At 33.2% G+C, this 25043-nt stretch overlaps 2 protein-coding genes across 2 annotated transcripts; one reads left to right on the plus strand and one right to left on the minus strand.

Moving 5' to 3' along the window:
- Window positions 1-3727: 3727 nt before the first annotated feature.
- Window positions 3728-8024, plus strand: LOC114400483 (pentatricopeptide repeat-containing protein At1g80270, mitochondrial-like). The gene is made up of 3 exons (XM_028362956.1): window positions 3728-3855; window positions 3990-4542; window positions 6490-8024. The coding sequence occupies exons 1-3, from the start codon at window positions 3821-3823 to the stop codon at window positions 7732-7734; spliced, it is 1833 nt and encodes a 610-aa protein (XP_028218757.1). The 5' UTR covers window positions 3728-3820; the 3' UTR covers window positions 7735-8024.
- A 1958-nt stretch (window positions 8025-9982) lies between these two features.
- Window positions 9983-24381, minus strand: LOC114397984 (DNA gyrase subunit B, chloroplastic/mitochondrial-like). Its single transcript, XM_028360079.1, has 21 exons — window positions 24106-24381; window positions 23850-23994; window positions 23585-23665; window positions 23370-23483; window positions 22856-22912; window positions 21458-21559; window positions 21061-21211; window positions 20903-20979; window positions 18949-19059; window positions 17926-17996; window positions 17523-17664; window positions 17052-17150; window positions 16774-16902; window positions 16556-16670; window positions 14918-14985; window positions 13225-13338; window positions 12405-12521; window positions 12231-12284; window positions 12043-12148; window positions 11168-11298; window positions 9983-10633 (listed from the first exon to the last, which is right to left on the minus strand). The coding sequence occupies exons 1-21, from the start codon at window positions 24225-24227 to the stop codon at window positions 10565-10567; spliced, it is 2175 nt and encodes a 724-aa protein (XP_028215880.1). The 5' UTR covers window positions 24228-24381; the 3' UTR covers window positions 9983-10564.
- Between the last annotated feature and the right edge of the window lie 662 nt (window positions 24382-25043).

The raw sequence follows: 25043 nt of genomic DNA on the forward strand, positions 1-25043 counted from the left end.
CTAAATATGCTACATATAAATAGTATTTGACATTGATACTCATGGATAAAAAGGTGTGTATAAAAAATCTCACTTATTTTGTATTTTCATTTTTTTTTTGTTTATGAGGGAAACAAAAATTGATTTGTTTGCTTCTATAGGCAGAAAAAATCTAAGCCATGACTCGAAAACAATTTCTTTATGGTTTCCGATCTAAGCTGAAAGAGGGTGAAATTTGTGTCATATCAAAATTTAACATCATCTCAAACGGGGGAGACTATCGAACATTTATGCATGCATATAAATGCAAATTTAAGTATATTATTGAAATACAAGTTTGAAGTGAAATCTCACGTCTAATCTAAGTTGAAAAGTTGAACACCATGTAAATGAAGAAAAGACCCTAAATTTTATTCTCCTCAACATAAAACACGGTAAAACAGTTTTGTCGGAAAACAAATTCAATTTCACCCCCCAATAGTTGTGTTCCATGAAGGATTTGACTGCAAATACCTAATTGGTATGTTGGTGTCATATTTAATCTCACGTTTTTTGTGATTAAGTTTTAGGTAATGGGATTGTATTTTTTTATCTCAAATCTTATATGATTATTTTGTCTCTCAAATATATGGGAGTCGTTACCGTTGAGATTGTTGAGCACGCACACATGAAAGATGGGGGTGTAATCCAAACTTTCGGTGGTAAATATTTTACGAATATTTAATAATAATTGGAATAAGATACATCACATGATAATAATTAAGCAGTGGTCCTGTTTTCTTTGCTCCACATTTATCGTTTCAATGTCACTCTGTTTGGAGCTTTAGTGGACGAGTTAAAATCTTTAGTTGCAAGTGGCGATTCAACAAATGTTGTAATTGTTGTGCTCTTCTCCAAAGTCAAAACTTGGAAAGGTAATATTATAGTCATAAAAAATTAGAGTTTTTGACGTATCAATATGTTGTACCTGATGTTTTTATTGAAATTTGTATTAGGGACAAAAACATTAGCAGTACCTTTGGTTCATGACTGATGTTGAACCCGGACATTCCTGAAGTCGCTAAATTGAAGTAAAAAAATGGTTGGTTCAATGGAAACTCCTATTAAGGGATTCAATCATGTGCAATATGTTTCCAAGATGAGTTTGGATGATGAATTCCTACAATTTACACCAAGGACTACTCTGCAAGCAATGAAGGAAGCCTACCGCAAAAATGATATGAAGGAGGTGTTTGACTTTGATATTAAAAGAAGAAATATGTCAACAAATATCCAAACTATGTTTAATTGTTAATTGATGTTATTTTTTATTTTCAGGATTTTACTTTTGTCATACTACTACTATAAATTCTTTTGTTGGTGAGGAATGTACTACTGTGGTAAATGTAAGCACATCAAAGTGAAAGATGTCACCAAAAGGTATTTAATTATAAATTGTAAATGTTCTTTGAATTTAATCATTTTAAAATTAGTGTTAATACTTTTAAATAACTCATACAATAATGATGATTTTTTTTAAACTATAGTACTTAATTGTGTTTTAGGTTTTTTTTTTCTCAAACTACCCGTCAAAGACGATACAAGTGAGGTCAAGTTTGTAATGTTTGATGATGAAACAGAACAATGTTCAAACAAGACTTGCGCGGAATTGATTGAAGCTGTAAACAATTGTTTATATGTTTTATTTTTTTCACGATTAATGAATATATTATTTCTAACACCAACTCTATTTTTAAGATTGGGGAATTCTAGCACCAAGTCTAGATTCAGTTCAACATGTTAATGAATTTGTCATTTCATTGTTTCCTGGAAATGAAATTAAATATTTATATTCAATTTTGTTTGTCAATCAGACGAAAACAATGAGGTAGAAGGTGAGTGGTTTACTACTGAGTTTCTAAATAAAATCAAATGTTCTGAAATTCCAAATTATAAATTGAAATTAAAGGTGAGAGTTCTTCTCATGCTAATGAGGAACATTGGCCAGCCAATTGATTTGTGTGATAGAACTAATGGTCAATGAGCTGGGCAAAATGGTTATAGGTGCAACAATTTTAGGCAAATTGATCAATAAGGGTTTCTTTTACAAAGTATTTTTTAAATAGGGTTTATTTTGAAAGATATTATAGGGGGATTTGTTTTGGTCACATTTCGTCATCACTGTAAACGAATCACATCCACGTGGCAACAACATGACATTTTGCCACTAACGTCGGTGAAACCCCTACACAGCTGCATCTATAGCATGCATTTCGCCAATCGTGTGTGCGAAATAGGTACAGCTTTTTAGCTGCGCTTTTCACGTGGCCTAGCTTTTTAGGACAAAGTTTTTATTTTTTTTCTATTTTTAAAAATCATAAACAAATTAAATATTACATGTAAAACATTTTAAAAAATCATGCGAGTTGAGAAAGCAAATAATTGAAACGGTTGGCAATATGCATGTCATGGACACAATTGTGTAGCGGTTTCGCCAACGTCGGTGACAAAATATCATGTTGTTGTTACGTGGATGGGATTTGCTTCCAGTGACAACGATCTGACCAAATCAAACCCCCCCCCCCTCATATCTTTCAAAACAAACCTTATTTAAGAAATACTTTGTAAAAGAAATCCTTATTGGTCAATTTGTCATAATTTTAACTAGAATTAATGTAGAGAACAAAATATTCATTCCCAAGAAGAATCTCATTTCAACTAATTTTGATTTATCTTTTAAGTTTGAAAGGAGACAATTTCAAGTGACTTTGTATTTGACTATGAAAATGAATAAAAGTCAAGGACAATTTCTTTCCCATGGTGGGTTATCTTCCAAAGCCTGTCTTCACTCCGGTGCAATATCTTGCAATATCAAGAGTCACATCAAGAAAAGATCTAAAGATTTTAATTTTGGATGAAGAAAAAAACTATACACATCAACAACCGATTTATTGAGAAGTGTTTGACAATATTTACTTATTGTTTAACTTAATTCTTTATTATGATTTATGATTTACTGCTTATTATAATTTAATTGATTGGCTTTCAAAAGTATATTTAATTTTTTATGAACCATTGAATAAGTTTCTCATTCTATGAATTTGCAGAATTTTGTTCACAACTTGAAAGCATGGACAATCGAGTAAGTCAACCTTTTGGTATCCAATTTTTTGAGTAGGTTTCTCATTCTATGAATTTATAGAATTTTGTGCACGACTTGAAAGTATGGACAATCGAGTAAATCAAAACTTTTGGTATTCTAAGTTTTATAAATATTTTTTTATTATCCACGTACAAAACTTTTTTTTATTTTCTTTACAGGTTTTCACACAAATATTTAAAGTTTTCATACTATTACAGATTTTAATTCCTCTTAAGGTTATACTATTTAGATGTATTGAGGATGTATTGGAATCATATAATTTTATTTTAATAACCAAACTGTTAAAACAACCCATTTGATATTTAGAAATATGAACTTAACTAAATAATAAACTATTAAATTTTAGCTCATTAATTTTAAATGATTTAAATTAAGTCAACCCATAATTCCTTTTAGGCAAATAGTTCCTATAATCTATAATAAATTTAAAATGTAAAAATAGCTACTAAATTTAATAATAGAGGGGATTACAACAAAACATATTTACCGGATTATTATACTAGTTAAGTAAAAAATTTAAAACTAAATCAACTTCGACTAATTTTGATTTTTTTTCTAGTAAATTTTGCTGTGCAAGGAAAAAAAAAAGGACTTAGGTGCATTATATAGAAGCGCGAAGCCATTGAAAGGGTTTTAACTAGGGTTCAAGCGTTTCCATAACTGTTTCACTGTTTCTTTACCTTCGTAGCGTAACCACCCATGTGGGCTCTTCGTCGAGCTTCGATTCCTCTCAGGTAATCCCTTCACCTTCGAAATTTTACATTCTTCGTTCTTTAATCTATTTTCTCCGCGCCACAGATTATCTTATTAGTTCATACTTCATTTAATATCAATAAGAGTTGGAAGTGATTGTTTATTGTTTGCATAGGACCCGAGGGTTTAATGTGAGAGCTTCCTGTGTCAAATTAGCGGGAACTAGTTCTGTTGAAGAAGAGGATGTTATCAATGAATCTCATGGAATAACGTATGGTGGATTTTTATCGCCGAATATGCGATTCCATTCGGTACATAATGCCTCCCTGAATTTTACTGTGGGAAAACGTGCGCTTTCTTCAAGTAGCACGAAAGAGGAGGATGATTTGGAGGATGGGTTTTCCGAGCTGGAGATGCCTGCTGGCAGTGGATATGAAAGTGAGGATCTGTTAACTTCCGATGATGGCGACCTATCGGATGATGGTCAGAAGGAGGATGTTGAGGAGCCACCACACAATGAGGTTGATGAGGCGGCCAAGGAGAAAGGAAACCCGCGTCGTGGAAGGGTTGAATCAAAGCTATTCAATGAGATCATGAATGCACAGGGTATCTCTCTTCATTCGGTTCTGGAAAAATGGTTAGAAAAAGGGAATGAGCTTACCAGAGAGGAGGTTTCGCTTGCCATGCTTTATCTTCGAAAGCGTAAGCTGTTTGGGAGAGCTTTGCTGGTAATTGGGTTAAGTTTGAATTTGCTTGTATATTATTCCTTTTAATTTCTGAAAATTGATGGTGATTAGCTAACTTAAATTGTCATTGGTCATTACTTATATTTGTGGATAATGGACATTCGATGGCCTGTTTACTTTGAGAAAATATTTCCTGTCTTCGTTTCTTGTTTTAACCTTTAATCATATAGCATCATCTTATTTTTGTTTTGTTTTGTTTTCTCTTTTCAAAGATTTGTATTGAGAAACAAGCTTTTATTGTTTTTTCTGTTTCCTATACAAACCTTTGAAAACAAGAAACAAAATAAAAACAAGGTGACCTTTTTGTAATTAAAAGTGGAAACAGACAATGAAAATAGAAACCACGCTCTCAAACCAAATGTGCCCATCATTTCCTTGACTCTCAATCTGAGCAAAATAATGCTGTTGTTCAATCTTATGCAATGCTTGTTTTGATTGACTGTTCAAGTGTAGTGACTTTCATATGCCCTGCATATGATAGAAAAGAGGAAGTGTTAATATATTTAACTACTGAAGCTATGAATAGTTGTAATGTTGTTTTGATATAAAAGACTTATACTCCTATTTATACTAATAATCAAAATTAAGTACATGTTCATCTAGTATGAGGCACCAGCCTGGTCCAATTATTTATTATATGATATGTATCCCAAGTTCCTAATAGAACCATCTAGCATGCTTAATTATTGTATCATCTCTTAAGTCCTAATATAATCCACTCCAGCACTCATCCTCAAGCTAAACCTGACTAAGCTCTTAGTTTGTTGCCATTAAATATTGTCACTCACTCTGTCATTTTCAACTACCATCCATCTTCGTGACATCTCTGGTGAACCATAACACCTATGTTTCTCTTTGATTTATGATTTTCGATGTGCATTTTTTTTTGGTGTGTTTCAAACAGTTTTCTGGCTGTTGTGCCAACCTTCCAGCATTTACAAGAGAATCTTTATTCTGGCCATCTCCTCCACTGGTTTTATCTTCGCTTCCAACACTCCTCTTTTGTGATGTCATTTTGGCCACATCTTTGCCTCTGACAACTGCCACTGTCCTCCACCGGCTGGTGACTCTTGTATCTAAGTCACCCCATCAATACTGGTTAAGCCCTGATGATCTTGAGTTGAATAGACCCTACATACACCCTTACATGCACATGCTTTCTTGTGTAGCTTTTCTAATGAATCTCCCTGTCCTGCATGACATGTGGAGCCTCATTTCTAGCTGTCATTACCTGCTCCAAATTTGCCTCGACATCCTCACTCTTAATCTGCCTCGACTTTTTGCATTCCATGCCTCCTCTGTCTACAGTTCAAGAGCTGTTTGGGATAGAATGAGTTTTGTAGCTTAACTTTTGGATTTTGAGCTTGTTTGGCCACTGGCTTTCCTAGTGCTCTTTCAACTTGATTTTTTGTGCCCATCTTCCTTCTGAACTGATACTGATTATTGTGAAGAAGAATCTTGTTGGTGCTCTTCTTTTTCTTTCACCTAGTGCTGTATTTTTTTATTTCCCACCCACATAATTAGCCATAGAATTGGAATAACCTTCCTTTTGATGTGGATTAAGCATGAACTTTTCCTAGTTTTAATTTTATTATTTATACTCTATTTAGTATTCAGGGCTGCAGGGGAGGGAGGAAGATTCTTGTCTTGCATATTGATCAGTTGCAAATGGTTATGATAATGGGAGATTTTTCTAGACTTGCATTCAATATGTTTTTTTTTTAATGATCGGTAGTTAGCAACTTAGTGTGGTTTTAAATTGTGGTCCACAAGTTCAATTGCAGCTTCAATATCATGCTTTTGGAAGTCTGTGACAGTGTGACTGCAATTTAAAACCTCCATATAAATTTCCTAATTTTTTTATTTTCTAGTTCACGTGAGAATGTTTGATTATGCAAATTTACTCTTTTTTTCTTGTTGGTTATGTAGCTCTCAGAATGGCTCGAGTCAAAAAAGGAGTTTGAGTTTATTGAAAGAGATTATGCAAGTCGGCTTGATTTAATTGCCAAATTGCGTGGCTTACATAAGGCAGAGGTTTACATTGAGACTATTCCAGAATCTTGTAGCAGAGAGATAATGTACCGGACTTTATTGGCTAACTGTGTCAGTCAGAATAATGTGAAGAAAGCAGAGGAAGTTTTTAGTAAAATGAAGGACTTGGATTTTCCTATTACAGTATTTACTTGCAATCAGTTGCTATTTCTGTATAAGAGGAATGACAGGAAGAAAATAGCTGATGTGTTATTGTTGATGGAAAATGAGAATATCAACCCTTCTTCTCATACTTACTCGATCTTAATAGACACAAAAGGCCAGTCCAAAGATATTGATGGAATGGATCAAATTGTTGATAGGATGAAGGCTCAAGGCATTGAACCAGACATCAACACGCAGGCTGTTTTGATTAGGCATTACATCTCTTCTGGGCTTCAAGATAAAGCTGAAACTTTATTAAAGGAGATGGAAGGGGAAAACTTAAAACAGAATCGGTGGCTATGCCGAATTTTGCTTCCCCTCTATGCAAACCTAGGAAAGGTGGATGAAGTGGGAAGAATTTGGAAAGTCTGTGAGACAAACCCTCGGTATGATGAGTGTCTAGGAGCAATTGAAGCTTGGGGAAAGTTGAATAAAATTGATGAAGCAGAGAAAGTTTTTGAGATTATGGTAAAGAAATGGAAGCTTTCTTCCAAGACCTGTTCCATACTGCTGAAGGTTTATGCAAATAATAAGATGCTAATGAAGGGTAAGGATCTTATTAAGCGAATGGGAGATGGTGGGTGCCGAATTGGCCCATTGACCTGGGATGCAATAGTGAAACTTTATGTCCAAGCTGGGGAAGTAGAGAAGGCGGATTCTGTTCTTCAGAAGGCAGCCCAGCAGAGCCAGATGAAGCCAATATTTTCTACCTACCTAACTATTTTGGAACAGTATGCTAATAGGGGTGACATCCATAACTCGGAGAAGATTTTTCTTAGAATGAAACAAGCTGATTATCCATCTAAAGCAAAGATGTACCAAGTTCTAATGAATGCCTATATAAATGCAAAGGTTCCAGCATATGGGATTAGGGACAGGTTGAGAGCTGATAGTATATATCCCAATAGAAATTTGGCAAACCAGTTGGTTCAAGTTGATGGATTTAGGAAGAATCCAGTCTCCGATTTGCTTGATTGAGGAGGCCAACAGATTCTTGCGCATGTGTTGTTTCTACTCATACACATACAACTGTTGTTAGTCAAATAGTAGGTTTAAGTATCTTTGATTTGAATATTTTGTGTGCATACTAGTAAAACTCGTCTTTAACAAGTATGCATGCGATTGCGTAGTTTATTATTAGTTTTCTTATATCTTTCGTCTTTCGGTTGAAATGCAAACATGTAAAGAAGATGCTTGATGATAGCAGTCGTGCTCTGTGGAAGAGTTTTGGAACTTAAATTGATTGTTGGTAAAACGTTTGCAAAATACCCGCGTCTAGAAATTGCGTTGAAGTAGCAGAATTGTTCCGGCTTAACTAATTTTACTTGAAGGTGAAAATATCGTCTGCTTGGACTCTAACCAATTGCATGATGTAAATCAGGCACATTTCTCACTAGTAAAGAAGGGTACTAATGGCATCCTAACGGAGCCTTGTGATCACGGCGCGTTAGGTGCAATTTAATGAATTTATTTCTATTTTCCTCCCAAAGTTTCTGCAACTTTCTTGGTAGCAAAAATAAATAACCATATCAATACAAGAAAGAAAGTTGTTTTGCTTAGGAGCAATCGGGTTCGTTTGCTTTGGATCTAAAATAAAAATATGAGAATCTAAGTAAAATGTAAGTAAGTATAAAAATAAAGGAGCAGCTAAAAAATTATAATTAATATTTATTTTAAACTTTTAAAATAATAAATAAGTGGTGATATTTTGTTTTTTCGAAATGATAACTAATAAAATGAATGTGAAGATTTTTAATCAATCAATTATAATTAGTGCATTTTCAACGAGTTGCTCTTCTATTAGCAACTCCAAAGGCAACTTTAATAAATATTATACATTATACACGATCGGAGAGCCATCTCGGTTGCTTACTTAGCAACTTATTTATTATTAAGAATCAGTCTCACTAATTATCTAATAATTTTGGAGCGACAATAAAGTTGATAGTGTAGGGTAGGTTATGAAACCTATTTAAGAAATTATTTAGAACTATATAATTGGGTCAAAAGTATGTCCTCACCTGGACTAATAGTTTGCTTACTGTAACATCATATTAATGGTCTCGGGTTGGAGACATGCAAGTTCAAATCCAAAAAAAATGATTGGGGCAAAATTTTTATTAAGTTGTTTAAAATAATAAAAAATGATGTGGTACAAAAAGTTTGTGAAATTGGATATAAATTTGTGCATTGTGTGAGTGTTAAAGTATATGTTTGGAATGAATTTTAGGTAAGTTAGGTCTCAAAGAAAAGACTCAACTAGATTATCATATCGCAAGAATTAAATTTTAGTTCTTGTGAAATATGAGGTCGATCTTTACCAACCCAATCAATATTTATTGACATCATATTAAAATATTGTGTCTATGTTCTTTTTTATAGAAAATAAATAGTTGTTAAAAGTATATTAAAATCTATATAAGACAAATAAAATTTACACATGATATGGAGATGTGAAAATGCAATATAAAAGGATTTATTTACCAATCATTTTTCTTACACTCCGAATTAACTCACTTTTATCTTTTCTCTTTTTTTTGTTTTTTTAATATAAATTATTTCTCACAAATAAGTGAGAAATATAAATGCAATATCATATTGAAGTCATCTTTTTTATTTTGTAAATCATACTGATGTGTTGATGAGTTATATACCAAAAAAAAGTTGCCCTCTACAAAGATCTATAAACCAAACCACAGGCCCAAATCAGTGTTCCTAAAATTGAATCAATCATTTACCTGGATTGATGATTCAATGGTCAAACTGATAAGATCATTAATTAAATTGCATGAACCGGTATATAAGTTTATAAATTTTTGTAATAAAGGTAATATTTATAAAATTCTGTATACTTATTTACATTAAATATACTTTAGTTTAGTGGCATATTTAATTTTGAAAAGGCTTGAAACCTGTGTTTCAGTCTTAGTTTGTACTAACATTTATCCCAAAATATTTTTCCTACAAAAAAACTTATTTTGAAGTTCATACTCGACACGAAATTAAATTATTGATATTTTAATCAACAGCATTGAATCAATTTTAATTCACATAAATTTAATTATAATTGATGACTAAGTATAATAAGTTGCATGAAATAATTGACTGTTCATGTAATTCTACACTAGTTTTTCAATGAGACCCAAGCAAAACGCAAAAGGGATATCTGTATAATGCTATTAGCACTACAAGTGTTTTGTAGACCATCAAAGAAATTTACCACGGCTATCAAAATGGCAGATTAATAAGTAGCAGTATATCAGTGAATATAGCCTTTGTCATGTTCCTTAAAGTTGATGCCTCCCCATACACGCGTTTCATTCAGTCATTGACCGTTCAAACATAATTTAGGAACACAAAAAAAGTTTCAATTCTAGTATTTCTGCAAATACTCGACCCAGTTTGATCACAGTACACTCACAGTAAACTTTAACCTTGCATTTTAATGGTAACCTGTGAAGGGTAACATCTGAAGTACTTGAATATGATTACACGTGCAGTTACAAAATTTGGGACCATACATAGGTGGGGGCAAAAAACATATGCGCTTGACAAATTTTTTAAAATAAAATTAGAACCTCCAACATGCCTCCCAAATATTTCCCATCAACTAAAAGTGCAACTCCATTTTGTGCTAGTAAACCCTTCCTCTAAATCATCAAATGGCACCAATGAAAAAACAGGAGCCTTGCTTTCATTCAAGACCTCTCCACATTCCCCAGCATATAGAAATTTTTTTGTGCTTGACTGTATTGTAGTGTATGGTTAATATGGAAGGCATTCCACTTCTCCACATCTAGCTGCACCATCAAATATCTAGCTGATCAAGATCAATCATGCTTGCAGAGTTTCGTATAAGTTCCTTCCGAAAATCCACCTGATACAAATTAATAATAAAAATCAGATTATGGCACAACAACAATAACTACTAAGCTGATCGGTGGTAATCACCTGTTACTGTTATGACATTGTTTGTATCTTAGAATCTAGCATCAATCAAGGCCAGTATTCAAGTATTTTTAAGCACACAGCACATGTCAATACATATTTGATGATTATGCATGAACAAGAAACAAAAAAACATAACACATTGATCATTGCTATTTTTTTAACTTCATAAGCCACCTCAATTTTCATCAGGGAGACTCAGATAGAAAACTACCTTGTTTCGATTATTTATTTTAATACAAAAAATGTGCATAACAGCTTGGGGGATCACAGTTCACAAATGCATTGATGATTTCCCCCTTTTTTTATTAAAACATGTATTGAAAATTTGAAATCACAAGTTAATTGTCAAATACGGTTCCCATAATTTTCTTAAAGTTCAATGTATCAGTAATAAAATATAAAGAAACAAATAGATTCAGGTTTAAAAAAATCACAAAATATGTAGCCATAGTCACATTACCCGAGTACCCATAAGAGAGGAAAAAACAATATTTGCTTCCGCTGCATCCTCAACTTTTAATTGCTTCAATAACCTGCGTTCTGGATCCATGGTTGTTTCCCATAGTTGTAAAGGCATCATCTCTCCCAACCCTGCATTTATAAAATATACAATAGCACGCTATTATCAATAGAATCAAGAAAACATTGTAAAACAATTAGCTCCCAGAGAAAAACAAAAGTTCAGCATTGGGGACTGGGGAGGCATATGAATCTACTAAAATAAATGGGTAGAAGTCATAAACTAAAAGAAACAGATAATTTTCAATACAATAGACTCTTAAAACTTACTTTCTTCAACTAATATATTGTTCACTACAAGGGTCTACAAGACGCCCCACTCATGGCAGAGATAATCATATTACAAGATCGACTAAACCCCCAAGTACTGACATGAGGTCATATTGTTCCTCTTATTTGGTATGGTCATGAATAAAGCAGATATTTCGCTTTTCACAAAAACTCCCTATTATTGAAATGGTGTAACTAAAGCCTGAATCGACAAAGGGTGAAAACAACCTCAATGACAACAAGAAAATCTTAATTTGTACAATTTTTTTTGTTCACAAATTTGAGGTGGGAGACTGGTAGTTTAAGATGAGTGCATCCAATTATCTTTAAATTCATTTTTTTGACCACCCATATTTCCATATACTTTTCCACTTTTGTAGTCAGATTCATTTGATCTACTTCATGATAAAATAGCAGTTCTTGAGACATTAATAACCCTATCTATTAAATAAGATATTGTTTTATATAAAATTTATTTTGTCAAGATTGTTATACAAGCCTACAAATATTTCTAATGCATGCAACTAAAATAACTTCTCATCATACCTTTGAACCTTTGCATGTTGTATGATGCATTAGGAGGGAATGATCTTTGAAGCTTTTTAAGGTCAGCATCATCATAGCAATAGTGCACTTGTTTTCCCCTTACAACCTGATTATTTCAGTAAAGATAGCTCAAAGTTAGCATGATTCCATCTGATAGACATTCCATGTAGCAAAAACTTTAGGCAAACCTTGTACAATGGTGGAACACCAACATATATGCAACCTTCATCAAACAAAGCCCTCTGCAAGAAAGAAACACTGCATCAAATTTGATCATTTATTTTGATTTATATCTTATAGGAGCCGACTAGGTTTTCATCTTCCATGTAAGAGTAGATTTTAGCATTTTGCCATCATTTTACCTGATATCTGAAGAAAAATGTCAGTAGCAGTGTTCGGATGTGGGCACCATCCACATCAGCATCAGTCAAAATAATAATCTTATGATATCGGAGTGCATCTTTCTTAAAATCCTCTCCCTGAAACAACAAAAGGAATTTCCTAATTAAAATATTTATGTTAGTTAAGAGCAAAGGATTCTGGCACAGGTGATCAAGGATTTTTACTCTGATATAATTGTTTTGATGCATTAATGCAGGTACCGAGAATATCACTAATAGCTTAGTTATCATACTATTCAAAGATGGATTTTCCAATTCAATTTTGGAATTCATCGATCATTTTTAACTTCCTATCATATTCAGGAATCAGGATTACTTTTGACATTAACCCTAAATGTATCTGTTGTCTTTTCCTAATTACCATGTCCATCTTCACATTTCTATTTTTTTGTCTCTAAATTCATTTTGAAATTCACATCAATTGGTATTAACTTGTTTTTTTGTGGGCCTTCATTTGGGAATCTCAACAATTTAAAGATTTCCTTTACTATTTAAAATTTGAATTTTAAGTAGATTGCATGCATGTACTCTTCCACTTGGACTCAGGAGTCAGGATCATATATCATATCACTATAAATCAGTTCTTTTTTTATCAACAAAAAGAAAATCACTAAGACAAAGACAAAACGTACCAGTTATTGAAGAGATTTCAATTCAGTAATATAATTTAGTTATACTTGACAACAGCTTGTTTTTCAGGATTTTCAATCATCTATTTATTCATTTATGTGCTTTCACTCCTTCCTTAATAGCAAATTAATGAAACATGAACAATTTTAACCTTCACCCCGAGACCAAGACCAAGAATTAAATTTTGGATCTCTTCATTTTTGTACATTGCTGCTTCATCCCTCCTTTCAATATTCAGAATCTTACCCCTCAGAGGGAGAATGGCCTGCATCAAATATGGTATGATAAATAACTTGCACAACTCCAAATATTTCTTTTATATACATAATAAACACCAATCTAACTAAGTGCTCCACATGTCAGTAAACAAAGAATTTAACGCATTAGATTAGATACAACAATTAGAAAAATAAGCATTGGAATATTCAATCAAGAAATTATCAATAAGTATGAAAGCCAAATCCATATGTGAAAACTCCACAAAATTTTAAATTTCTATTGAACACAATGTTACCTTTGTTATAATGTTTTCTTACATTCAAAATGTAGCATAAAGCTTTAATGACAACAAAATCTCTTAGGAATATTATTCACCATGAGAACACTTTTAACAATATTCTCCAATATCCTTTCCGGTCTTCCTCTATCTCTTTTCACGAGGCTAAAATCCATACAATCTACTACCTCCATTGATGCTTCTAGGGACCTTCTTTGCATGTTCAAACCATTTTAACCAATTTTCTATCATATTTTCCTCAACCGGAGCCACACCAATATCTCCTTGTATACAATCATTTTGTATCCTATCCTTTTTTGCATACAGGTTCATCTTAACATTCTCATTCTGCTACTCCCACCTTTTTCTATTGTTATACCTTTAAAGCCCAACATTCACACCTTTTGAACTTGGTAGATACTTTACTGTCACAAAAAACCCCCAATGTTTTTCTCCATTTTAACCACTCAACTTGTATCTTGAGTGTGATCTTCATTAATTTCCTCATCGTTTTGTAACTGTAATATTGATCCCAGATACTTAAACTTAGAAACCTGTGATATGACATCTACCATTTTGTAACATGAAGATTTAATAAAAATAAACAATTATATTACTTTCATTTTAATAAATTTTTCATAGAAAAAAAATGCACCTTGTACAATTCACAATGTTAACACCTCTAAGATTTCATCAAGTTAGTTATTAATATCCAAAGATGGTAGAAATGGCAATATTGTACAAGAAGGATATAGGAAACAAAAATTATTTCCTCTAAAAAAAGTAAAAGATGAGTTCCCTTTAGTTATTTGCTTTTCAAGATGAAAGTGGCAATCTTAAAAGCACAAGTGCACAACTACAATTTTACATAACTTTGTGTCCAAATGAAACTCTAACTCTCAAAGGCATAAACTAGTCAAAAAATTAAATCAAGAAATCAAATAAAAAGTTTCTATTAGAGACATAACAAAACCAGTTCTACGCCTTCTTCATCTAAGAATGTAAGATTTTAGGTCCTCAAAATTACATCAAAGCCTTCTTGACAAATGGTCAGGAGTTTGGTCCATACTGCCTCCATTCTTCTAATAAAAAAGTTTAATTTCACAAAAGGTATTGGGTGGCAAGGCTGTGCATTGTCCACAACTGCCCTTCAAACTCAAAGGGCTATTGCAAGGAGCATGTTAAAGATATAATAAAACATGTCTTGTGTCAACACCTAAGAGCTTAAGCTTTTAGGAGAGTCAGTGGTTCCAACTTTTGCAAAGCATGTAACAAAGATTAAAAAATTCTTTGGAATTTTGCACTTCTTGGTTTTGTGCAGACTTTCATCCAAATGTTTATACTTTACCTGGAAGCGCCTGTCACGCCCTTGCTTAGCACTTCCTCCAGCTGAATCACCTTCAACTATAAAGATTTCTGCAATATAGGGACAAAGAACAAAGAACTTTCAATTCAAAACACTCTACCACCTCATCAAAAGATTTAACAAAAAGATCTCAGCTAATTTGATTAACCATGCTAGGACAAAGCTCTACATATACAATGCAAATGCAAATATATTGAACAAATAGTCCTGGGTCTATTAAGAAGCAATTAGTTTTAAAGAGTAGAATATTATTGGCTAGACATGATCCCAAATATCACCAAAGGACTCTTAAATTATTGTTTTTACCCCAATCCTTACAAACCAAGCTGCACACAATTGCCTGAGGGAATCAACCTACAGCTTTGAAAATTGAAATATAATTCAGCAATAGCTGATAAGGACATACTTTTGAAAACTCTAAAAATAACTAGGTGGGAAGACCAAGTCAAAATTCAGAAGAAATACACTGAAATAAAGAGATTAAAGAATTCAAGTTTTATCTTTTATGACTCCTAGCCTTGATCTAATCTCAAAAATTGTTTAGCTAAAAACCAGAAATAAGGAAGCATGTGATGTCATTCATCCTCCACCACTTACTATAATGGACCACCAGCAATTTCCCATGCTCTTTATCGAACCTTTACGATTTACAATACAGTAGAAGCGCATAGGAATTACAACAATGCTTTCAGAAAAGAAATCAATCAAAAGAGATGGCTATTATGCTATTGCATTTAGACTCTGGAAAGGCTGCTCTCATTGCTCAAATCATTGTAATTAAATTCCTCTGTAGATTCATTGAAAATATTTTTATTTTAAGTTACATTAGCACAACATAAATGGAGTTCATCCTTGTTTTTTCATTTCTAATTGAGTGTGTTTTGTTTTGTCACATAAATGATAAATCTCTGGTTAATTTAAGCATTTGTTAAGTTGATTCAGAGACAAGCAAGCATCACTACAAAGGAATAAGAGCAGGAAAACATGCACTAAACTGACTAAAGAGATAACATATGGATAGCAATTCCAAATGAAAACACAATAAAATAATAGCACTTTTGCAAGCAAATATATATATATATATATATATATATATATATATATATGTTAATGTTCTATAATTTGGACTAGGCCTAATTCAACCCTCAACTAGCTCACAAGGTGAGGATTGCTCAAGCCTTCATAAACTTTCCTTTAGCCATATCTAGTCACAGAGGGATATCAAGTCTCAACACACCCTTCACACCAAGGATTGAAGATCGAGAGCAGGGAGATAGAAATATTTTTTTTATATGTATTGCACTAGAAAAGCGATGGGATCAGATAGATTTTTGGACAGTTGAGGGTGACCCAATATCAGATCTACGATATGCTTTGATACCATCTCATATATGGGCTGGGCTAACTCATGTTCAAAAGCTACCTCATGAAATGAGGATTGTCCAAGTCTTTTTTATAAGTTTTATGCCATATTCATAGTCAATGTGAGATCTCAACAAATGTCATATTCTGAGAGTTATATGATATGCAGGATTAACAGTAATAATTCTAGGTCTGTCACAAAATTGTGATTCAAACGGTAAGTAAAATAAGTTCCACATCAAATAGAAATAAGTATACCACATTCTTCAGGATCTGTAGATGAACAATCAGCTAGTTTTCCTGGAAGGGATGAAGATCTCAAAACACTCTTTTGTCTCACCAATTCCCTTGCTCTTTTTGCTGCCAGAGCTGCCTAATTAGACAATAAATTCACAAGGAAGCTTTTGGTTAACATTCCTATCAACAGCAATAGGGTTTAAAATACAGAATAGTAAACTTGAGAAAGAGATTATTACCTTAAAAGCATTAAGAGCTTTAGAAAGTACTGAATCAAGAACATCTGGATGCAATTCTAAATACTCAGTAAGATATTCCTGAATAGATTGATCAACCACTTTTCGCACCTCTGGATTTCCTAACCTTGTCTTTTCACAGCAAAGAGAATGGTAAGAAAAAACAAAAGGGAGTACCATGAAATACAGGAAAAGAAATTAAGATTGTGGAAACTCCAATGTTCCAGGAGACCTAATGGCAAGAATATAAGCATTCCATCAAACTAATATAAAGGCATTACCTTTGTTTGTCCTTCAAACTCAGGATTTGGGACCTTGACTGAGACAACACATGTTAGACCCTCTCTCACATGCTCGCCACTTAGAGTAATATCCTTCTCCTGCAAAGAACAGAATGCTATTTAACAATGAAAAGAATCCACTTTGTGAACTATTCATAAAATAATCCATTTTAGACAAAGGGAGACATTTGCTATTATACAATTACCATGTTTAATAGAACATGTCAACATGTACAGAAGTTCCAGTTCTGTTAAGGAGAAAATATAAAATAAGGAAAGTGATTGGGCATTTTGAGTGATTAGTTACTGTAGTGCACCCAAAGTTAAGGGTAAAATAATGTGATTAGTTACTGTCAGAGAATAACAAAGCAGCAAAGTCTAGAGCAGGAGTTTTGTATTTCAGGAAAGTTGCTAGGCACAAATCAACAACAGGTAAAATAAATGAAAAAAGAAACAACAGTTAAGGAATACCTTAATAACTTTGGACTTCTTTCCAAGACTATTAAGAGTTCTTGTTATAGAAGCCTTCATAGCATCAATATGAGTGCCACCATCAATAGTGCGTATACTATTAGCATATCCCAGTATTGTATCTGAATATGCATCTTCAGACCTGGTAAAGAAGCAATGAAATGAATCACAAACTAAAATGGAATTATCAATAGTTGTCAACCATATTATACAGGAAAATATACAATTCCATTGTTCATTTTGAGCTTCTATATTTACACGATATAAAAGACTAACCCTTAACTTCACAACTTATTCTTATTCATAAGGAGTCAGGTGCCAAACAAAGACAAACAAATCCTGACAAAATAGATGAAATATAACTAGCTAACTCTGATATATCAATTGGACTTGGAGGGCATACCATTGAAAAGCTATATCAACTGTGATGCCATCTGTTTCTTTTCTAAAACTCAGAACATCATGAAGAGCTTTCTGGAACAGAAGGTCACTAGTCAATAACCAATTTACAGCTACTGGAAACATCAAATCCAAATATATTAGATAATAAGTAGTTTTTCAATTAAAATTTAAAAGGAAAAAATTAAAGAAAATAACCTTTTTTAAAAATAGAAAATCAGCACTTACAAGTATTGTTGTGAACCCATAAAAGAAAATAGAAAAAAGAAAACAATTTTATTGCTAGACTGAAAATGCACAGTAGAGATATCTCCTCCAAGGCTTGCCCCTTTCACAGTTGAACAAATCTCCTCCAATCTTTTCTACACTCCTACTATTTAAGTTAACTACCCAACTAATTCTGTAACTAACTACTACTGTAACTGCTTTGCCTTATTTCCAGATCTAACTATTTGGCCTTATTTTGTTATTCTACAGTCATGGGCAACTGTCAGACATCAAACCAAAGTTATTAATTCCCATGCAGCATGTAAAGAAAACTTAATGCTACCCACCCAGTACCCACATAACTGAAAGTGAAATACTGACAAAAACCTGTGCAAGTCATGGCATCATCCGGCATAGGTCTAGGTCATTAATCTGCCTGACAAACTACAGAGATATAATGACCCCAGTGCAGGGGTGAGTTCAATTGTGATTCAACTGATTGCGTCAATAACATTACCCCAAAAGCAGTAGTGAGTAATAAAACTTGCACCATTTAAACTTTTTTAAATAATTGGCATGTGAAGTTCACAGTTGTGAGTTGTCATCTTGAAGAATTGTGCAGTAAAAACTTTATGAAGTATAACAAATATTTTATAGAAAAACACAGATAATAAAATGTGATGTACAAGAGTATAACAGAAATCAGAGTAGAAATTTAGAAGAATAAGATATCCTACCTGAGCAAACACCAAACAATAAATAAATAAAAAATAATGACATTAACCATACATTACAAGCATAAAGGTAAAAAGTACCAGACCTTATCGGTGTTAAGCCATTTCACATATTCAACCAATCCCCCAGCATAGAAATATTCATTATATTGAACTTTTTCTGGATCATTGTCCTCTTTCCGAAACGTGATTGTAAGCTGCAGTGGTTGAGAAAACCCATTGTAAGACGCAAAGTAGATAGATAAATGCTCTTCTGAAAGTCTTTGATTTATAGGTGGCACAATGAGGATTGAGTGACAATGCTAGAGGCAGCTCGGTCTGGTTTGTTAGGTGAGCCAAAAGATCTAGAAAAACTAATATTCAACCTAATCGATAAATAAAGATAAAGCTTGAACTCTGATCAATTACCAAAAAAAAAAAGAAGAAACACTAGTGTACCCCATTGCTAGAGGGCTCCTCACTATGCGAAAGTATAGGGGAGGATCATTGTACACAACCTTACCTTTACATATGCAAAGAGGCTGTTTCCATATTCGAACCCATAACCAACCAGTCACCAAGGCACAACTTTAAAGCTGTGCCAGGGCTCGCCCTCAACTCTGATCAATTACAAAACATCTTAATTTCATATTAACAAACACATCAAATAAAAGATGTTTCTAAATTCTATTTCATAACTTCTTTCATCTATTAGACCTGGAAGACTCAACTATGCTAAATTGTAGAGTAGAATATCTTATAGCTTCTTTCATCTACCAGAGGAACTCAACAAATTTACAGAGACAAACAACAGTCAGCAAAGGTATTGATAATCAAGAGCCAATGGCATTGACAGGTTCTTCAAAAAGCAACAAACAAAAACTGGTGTTTCTTGATTTAAGGTGATATGACATTAGAACTCTACAAGACTTAAAGATCAGCTTAATGAACAAGTTGTTACCAGTTTCCTAAAATCATTTTTAATTTATACATTTTTTCCCTTTAAATCACTACTAAAGCCATTGGAATATAACCTGCAGATTCAAAGAATAGCCAAGCATTAAATGTTACGTATGAAAGGATACGAAGGGATAATGATTTCTGTTGACACCAAATAGCTTACGTCTATCTAATTTAAGAGTAATACAACAAGAAATTTTATTAGAAGTGAAGAGCTAGGCTTAATATTATTTATTTTAAAAAACCAAAATTCAAGTATACTATTTATCTATTAAAATTTATTGTGCTATTGCCTAAAATTATTCATAATTCTCTCCAAATTCAGTAACAAATAAAATGCTGTTTCTATTAATTTTTTTGAAAAAGAAACAAATTAATTGGGCCATATGCTAAACTATGGGGAGAAAGGAGACAGTTTTAATTTTAAACGATTGTAAGTACCTACAGTGCTTCATTGTGTCTAAGATAATGAAAAAGGATAAATCTAAAACTTAATCCCTTCAATCACATTGAAAAAAATTCTGGAAGCTATTTACTAAAAAATTGAAATTTTAGGATCAGAAAACTTAACAAGAGTTGCTTAATACATCAAATTACAGTTCCAGCGGTTAACACTTTTTTTTATCCAATTGCCATATTTACAATCCACTCCAAAAGAAGAATGTTAATCACCTAACTGTCCCGAATGCGTAAAATATTAGGTGAAGGCTCATGAATGGTTTTTATTGTGCAACACTCCCCCTCACACAAGAGCTCGTGGACCGGAAGCATAGAAAATGCACAGAGCCACCTTATCTTATGCTTAAATTCAACTTTAATTAACCACTTGGTTATAGGGACTCTGATACCATATCACTCAATCTCCCAAAGGCTTGGGCTATTAGGTGAAGGCTCATGAATGATTTTTATATCCAATAGAGAAGAAGTGTTCCATCTGGTCATGAAAGGAAATTCGGTCACTAATCAACACATTCATGAAGTAATGAAAACCCATGAATAAAATGTCATGAAGAAATAACCACATTTAAGACCATATCTAATGAGAAAAATTAGTGTTGCATGCAACATCACAAATGGACATTATTAAATCAACAACTTCACCTTTGGGTTGAGGAAAGCTAATTCCCTAATGCGTCCGGCAATTGTGTTGTGATCAAACTGAATAGCAGTGGTGAATACTGCATGTTAAGATAAAAGTATAACATGTGTAAAACTGAAATTTTCCATAACCTAGAAAAGCATGACCATATAATATAAACCTTCTTTGTCAGGCCAAAATCTAACACGTGTCCCTCGAAGATCTTTCCTTTCATCTGGAAGCACAAGGCATTTCAGAATTGACACTGGCTTTCCACGAGAATATGTTTGCATGTATTCCATTCCATCACGCCAAACTGTTATCTCTAGCAACTGTGAAGTTAGATAGTAAATTGAATCTTTAGATAACATTGATAACTAAGCATAATTAGCAACCTCTGACTAGAAACAGGATATAAAAGTGATTGCATTATTTGCTAGCGTCTAACTATATGATGAAGTGTGTAAAATTAGTGCCAAAACATCCACATACCCATTTGAAATTTTTTATCCATTGCTTTCGTTTAAACCTTGAAAAAGTTCAACCGTAAAGAAAAAGGCAAATTGATAAAGAGATACCTCAGACAAAGCATTAACAACAGACAAACCAACACCATGTAAACCTCCTGAAACAGAGTAGCCACTGTTGGCACCACCGAATTTTCCACCAGCATGCAAGACCTGAAAAGTTCATAAGAGTAAACTACTGTTATCAACTAAAAAAAATAACAATAAAGATCAAGTATAAATAAAATGTACTCAAAAGTTTGGGCAAAATTGTGTTACAGCATAAGGCCCAAATTCCCAACTTTGCAAATGTGGAAATTTTAGGGGGAGTTACATTTAAAAAAATTATTTCTATTTTCAGTTTGTTTTCTGTTTTTAAAAGTTTATATAGGAAACAGTCAACATTTTATCATTTTCTGTTTTCACTTTTTCCTGTATAAACTTCAGACAACAGGAAGCAAAATGAAAATAGAAAATATTTTCTCAGATTAAACAATTCCTTATCTTTATGGAACTACAAGAATGGTAAGGTCCATCAACAATACAGATCTAGATATGGATGACTCTAATCAGTTCTTTGAATATCCTTGAATATTGTCAAGAACATTTGCAGAAAAATACCAAGAGAAGAATCTTAATCATATCTGCAAAAGGTTAAATGATCCTCTTGACAAATTTAGCATTGACAAGCTAATAGATGGCATAAACACCAAGTTCACATCGCATATTTCTACAGTAAACAGATAATAAAGGCGAGAACTGAGGAAATAGCTCCATATGTCAGGTGTGAAAAAAGGTCAAAATCGTGATTCCTTCAATGAGCAAATGGATAACAAATTTAAAACATGAGCATATGGAATCTATGAAGCACAAACACTTTCCTTGTTCGAAGTGTCGCCGTGTCGGACACGTTTCCGACACCGACACACCCCAACAATTGTTCAACACTTGTCTGACACTTCTTATTAGGTTTTAAATTTAAAAATGATTTTTTGTTGGCTTAGACACTTAAGCAGACACCTTTACACAACTCAAACACTTGAAAAAACATAGAAGGTTGGTTTTAAAAGAAGAATATACCATCAATTTAAATATTTTGTTATATGTTACTCATATTTCATTTTATTAGAGTCTCTCTCTTTGAGGGTGTGTGCGGCGTCGTCGTGTCCTATATTTTAGACATTAGTCGTATCGAAGTGTTCGTGTCCGTGTCTTGTTCGGTATCCGTGTCAGAGTCTATGCTTCATAGCATGGAATAACAAAAGGCAACTATAGCAATAATAACAACTAATAGTTATTTAATGGGGAAATCAACTCCATAACTCAATAGCTCAAACAAATTTCAAATAGTCATGCATTTCCTTACACTATAAAGTATAAACATAATATTCTATGCTAAAATATCACAACAAACTCAATTGGATTTGAATTGCATGGTATCTAGACTTATTCAAGTATGTGCAACAATACCGTCAACACTGTCTCCAAGGCAGATTTATTTGTAACTGGATGCAAGTCAGTAGGAATCTGCATTCCATGAGAATGATGAGATAAATTAGTATATATAGTCAAAATAAAGAAAAAGATAGTAAATAAACACTGATCAAAAGAGCACAAGAGATAGAAGCTTAAAAACATAATAGATGGCAAATTATATTTATTTCCACAAAATAACAATTGCCTAGCGTTGTCGACACAACTGTGAAGTAGTTAGTTTGTCATGTATAATATTTAACTCCATAAAACTAAGAAAGTTAGAAAATAGTTAAAGGTTACATTAAAGAAAAATAGCTTTATACTGTATGCAAAAAACAACTCATTTTTTTCAGGGGGATCTAAATTCTAAATGTAAATAAAAGGCAAAGTTCTTACTTCAAATTAAAATTAAATCGGGTCACAGTTATACAAAAAAAGAACAAAGTAAGATACATGCAAACAAAGCACAATCAACCAATGAGAAAATTAAAACAACAACAAAGCATACCCCGCGACCATTGTCTGTGATGCTCACAGAATCATCCGCAAGTAAAACAACATCAATCTTGGAAGCAAACCCAGCTTGAGCTTCATCAACAGCATTATCCAAAATTTCATACACCTATGACACCACATAAACACTTCTTCAATAAGAAAAACCTCAGAACAAAAACAAAACATCAACAAAACAGCTGCAAAAAAACAAAAGCTAGAAGACAATACCAAATGGTGCAACCCCCGTGGGCCGGTGCTTCCAATATACATCCCGGGCCTTTTCCTCACAGGGTCCAAGCCTTCAAGCACCTACATGTATCAAACAACCCTTTAAAAAAAACATGCCACTTCCAAACCATATTTAACAAAGCAATTCACTAAACCCCAAAGGTACTAACTAACAAGAAACACACAAGATATCATCTTTTTTGATATGGCACTCAAAAAATTTAGCACAATCAAATTGACACATCAAAACAAATCAACAAAACACCTGAATTTGATCAGAACTATAAGCTGTGGGACTTTCACTATTGTGAAAAGCTTCGGTGGTCGAGATAGAAGACATAAACGCCCTTGGAGTGACCGCATTTGGAACCGAACAGGGAGCCCAAAATTTTCTCAGAGGAAAACTCGTCCTGAGAAAACCCAGAAAAAAATAACGACAAAAAAACAACCCCTTATGGCATTATTATCGAAATTTCAAAACTTTTTCAAAAGGGTAAAGCAGAAGGCGAAATTATGCAAACCTGGTTTTGGAGAGAGTAGAAGAAGGGAATGAAGAAAGGCGCGAGTGGAAGGAAAAGGAGGTGATGAAGCGAAAGGACATGACGCGAAGCAGAGGAGGGCGAAGCAGAAGAACATGTGCCATCACATTCGCATTTGGGTGCAAAATCAAATACTTTATCGTTCCGTTTCCCTCCTAAGTTACCTTCTTCAGTTCACTGACGCTATCTTCTTTCTCTAAACCCTACACTGCTCATTTTAGCGTACCTGACTTCTTAATCTTTTCCCTCCACACGAAGTGAAACAATGTTTTTGTATGAAAAAGAACAAAAAACATACCCACGATTTAAAAAATAATAATAATGAATAAATAAATTACAATTGAGAAATGATTAGATCCCATGGATTAAAGACACGTGTGATTTTCCAACAAGAAAAAAATACAAGTTTGATGGGTCTGTATATGGTGTGGTCCGGGATAAAATGGATCACCGGTGGTGCATTCTTTGTGACCGTTGATGTAATAGTATTTATATGAAATGATATGATGTAAAGATACGATTTTATGAAATTTGCAATCTCATCCCGTATCATTTATTAATAACGATGAGGAAGAAAATGCACAATTTAAGCTCAAAAATCGTAGATTGCTACTTTCCCTTATTAGGATAGAGGAAGGTTTTTTATTGGACCCCAAAAATTTTGTGCCATAACAAACATGCCACATGGGTGCTCATCAATAGGCACTCTAAAAATTTAATATCAGAACCGTTGTGTCTTTAAGGAAAATTGATAATTTTACCTTATTTTTTAACGCTTACTCTCATACCCCAATACGTTAAAAACAGGATAAAATTTGAAAACCTGATCTTAAGGGGGGAAAAAAAGAAGAGAAACTCTTAAAAACGAAGGATAATTAAGAAAAAAAATCATTATGTACCCTTTCTTTCGTTGTAGTTAA

The sequence above is a fragment of the Glycine soja genome, chromosome 19 (genome assembly GCF_004193775.1).
Source record: "Glycine soja cultivar W05 chromosome 19, ASM419377v2, whole genome shotgun sequence".
NCBI classification, from domain to species: Eukaryota; Viridiplantae; Streptophyta; class Magnoliopsida; order Fabales; family Fabaceae; genus Glycine; species Glycine soja.

Coding starts and splice junctions, on each gene's coding strand:
- LOC114400483 (XM_028362956.1), top strand. CDS start 3,821: ATGTGGGCTCTTCGTCGAGCTTCGATTCCTCTCAG. Junction 3,856..3,989: donor CGAGCTTCGATTCCTCTCAG/GTAATCCCTTCA, acceptor TTGTTTGCATAG/GACCCGAGGGTTTAATGTGA. Junction 4,543..6,489: donor TGTTTGGGAGAGCTTTGCTG/GTAATTGGGTTA, acceptor TTGGTTATGTAG/CTCTCAGAATGGCTCGAGTC.
- LOC114397984 (XM_028360079.1), bottom strand. CDS start 24,227: ATGGCACATGTTCTTCTGCTTCGCCCTCCTCTGCTTCGCGTCATGTCC. Junction 20,980..21,060: donor ATTTTGGCCTGACAAAGAAG/GTTTATATTATA, acceptor CTTAACATGCAG/TATTCACCACTGCTATTCAG. Junction 16,671..16,773: donor AAGCTCTTAATGCTTTTAAG/GTAATAATCTCT, acceptor TTGTCTAATTAG/GCAGCTCTGGCAGCAAAAAG.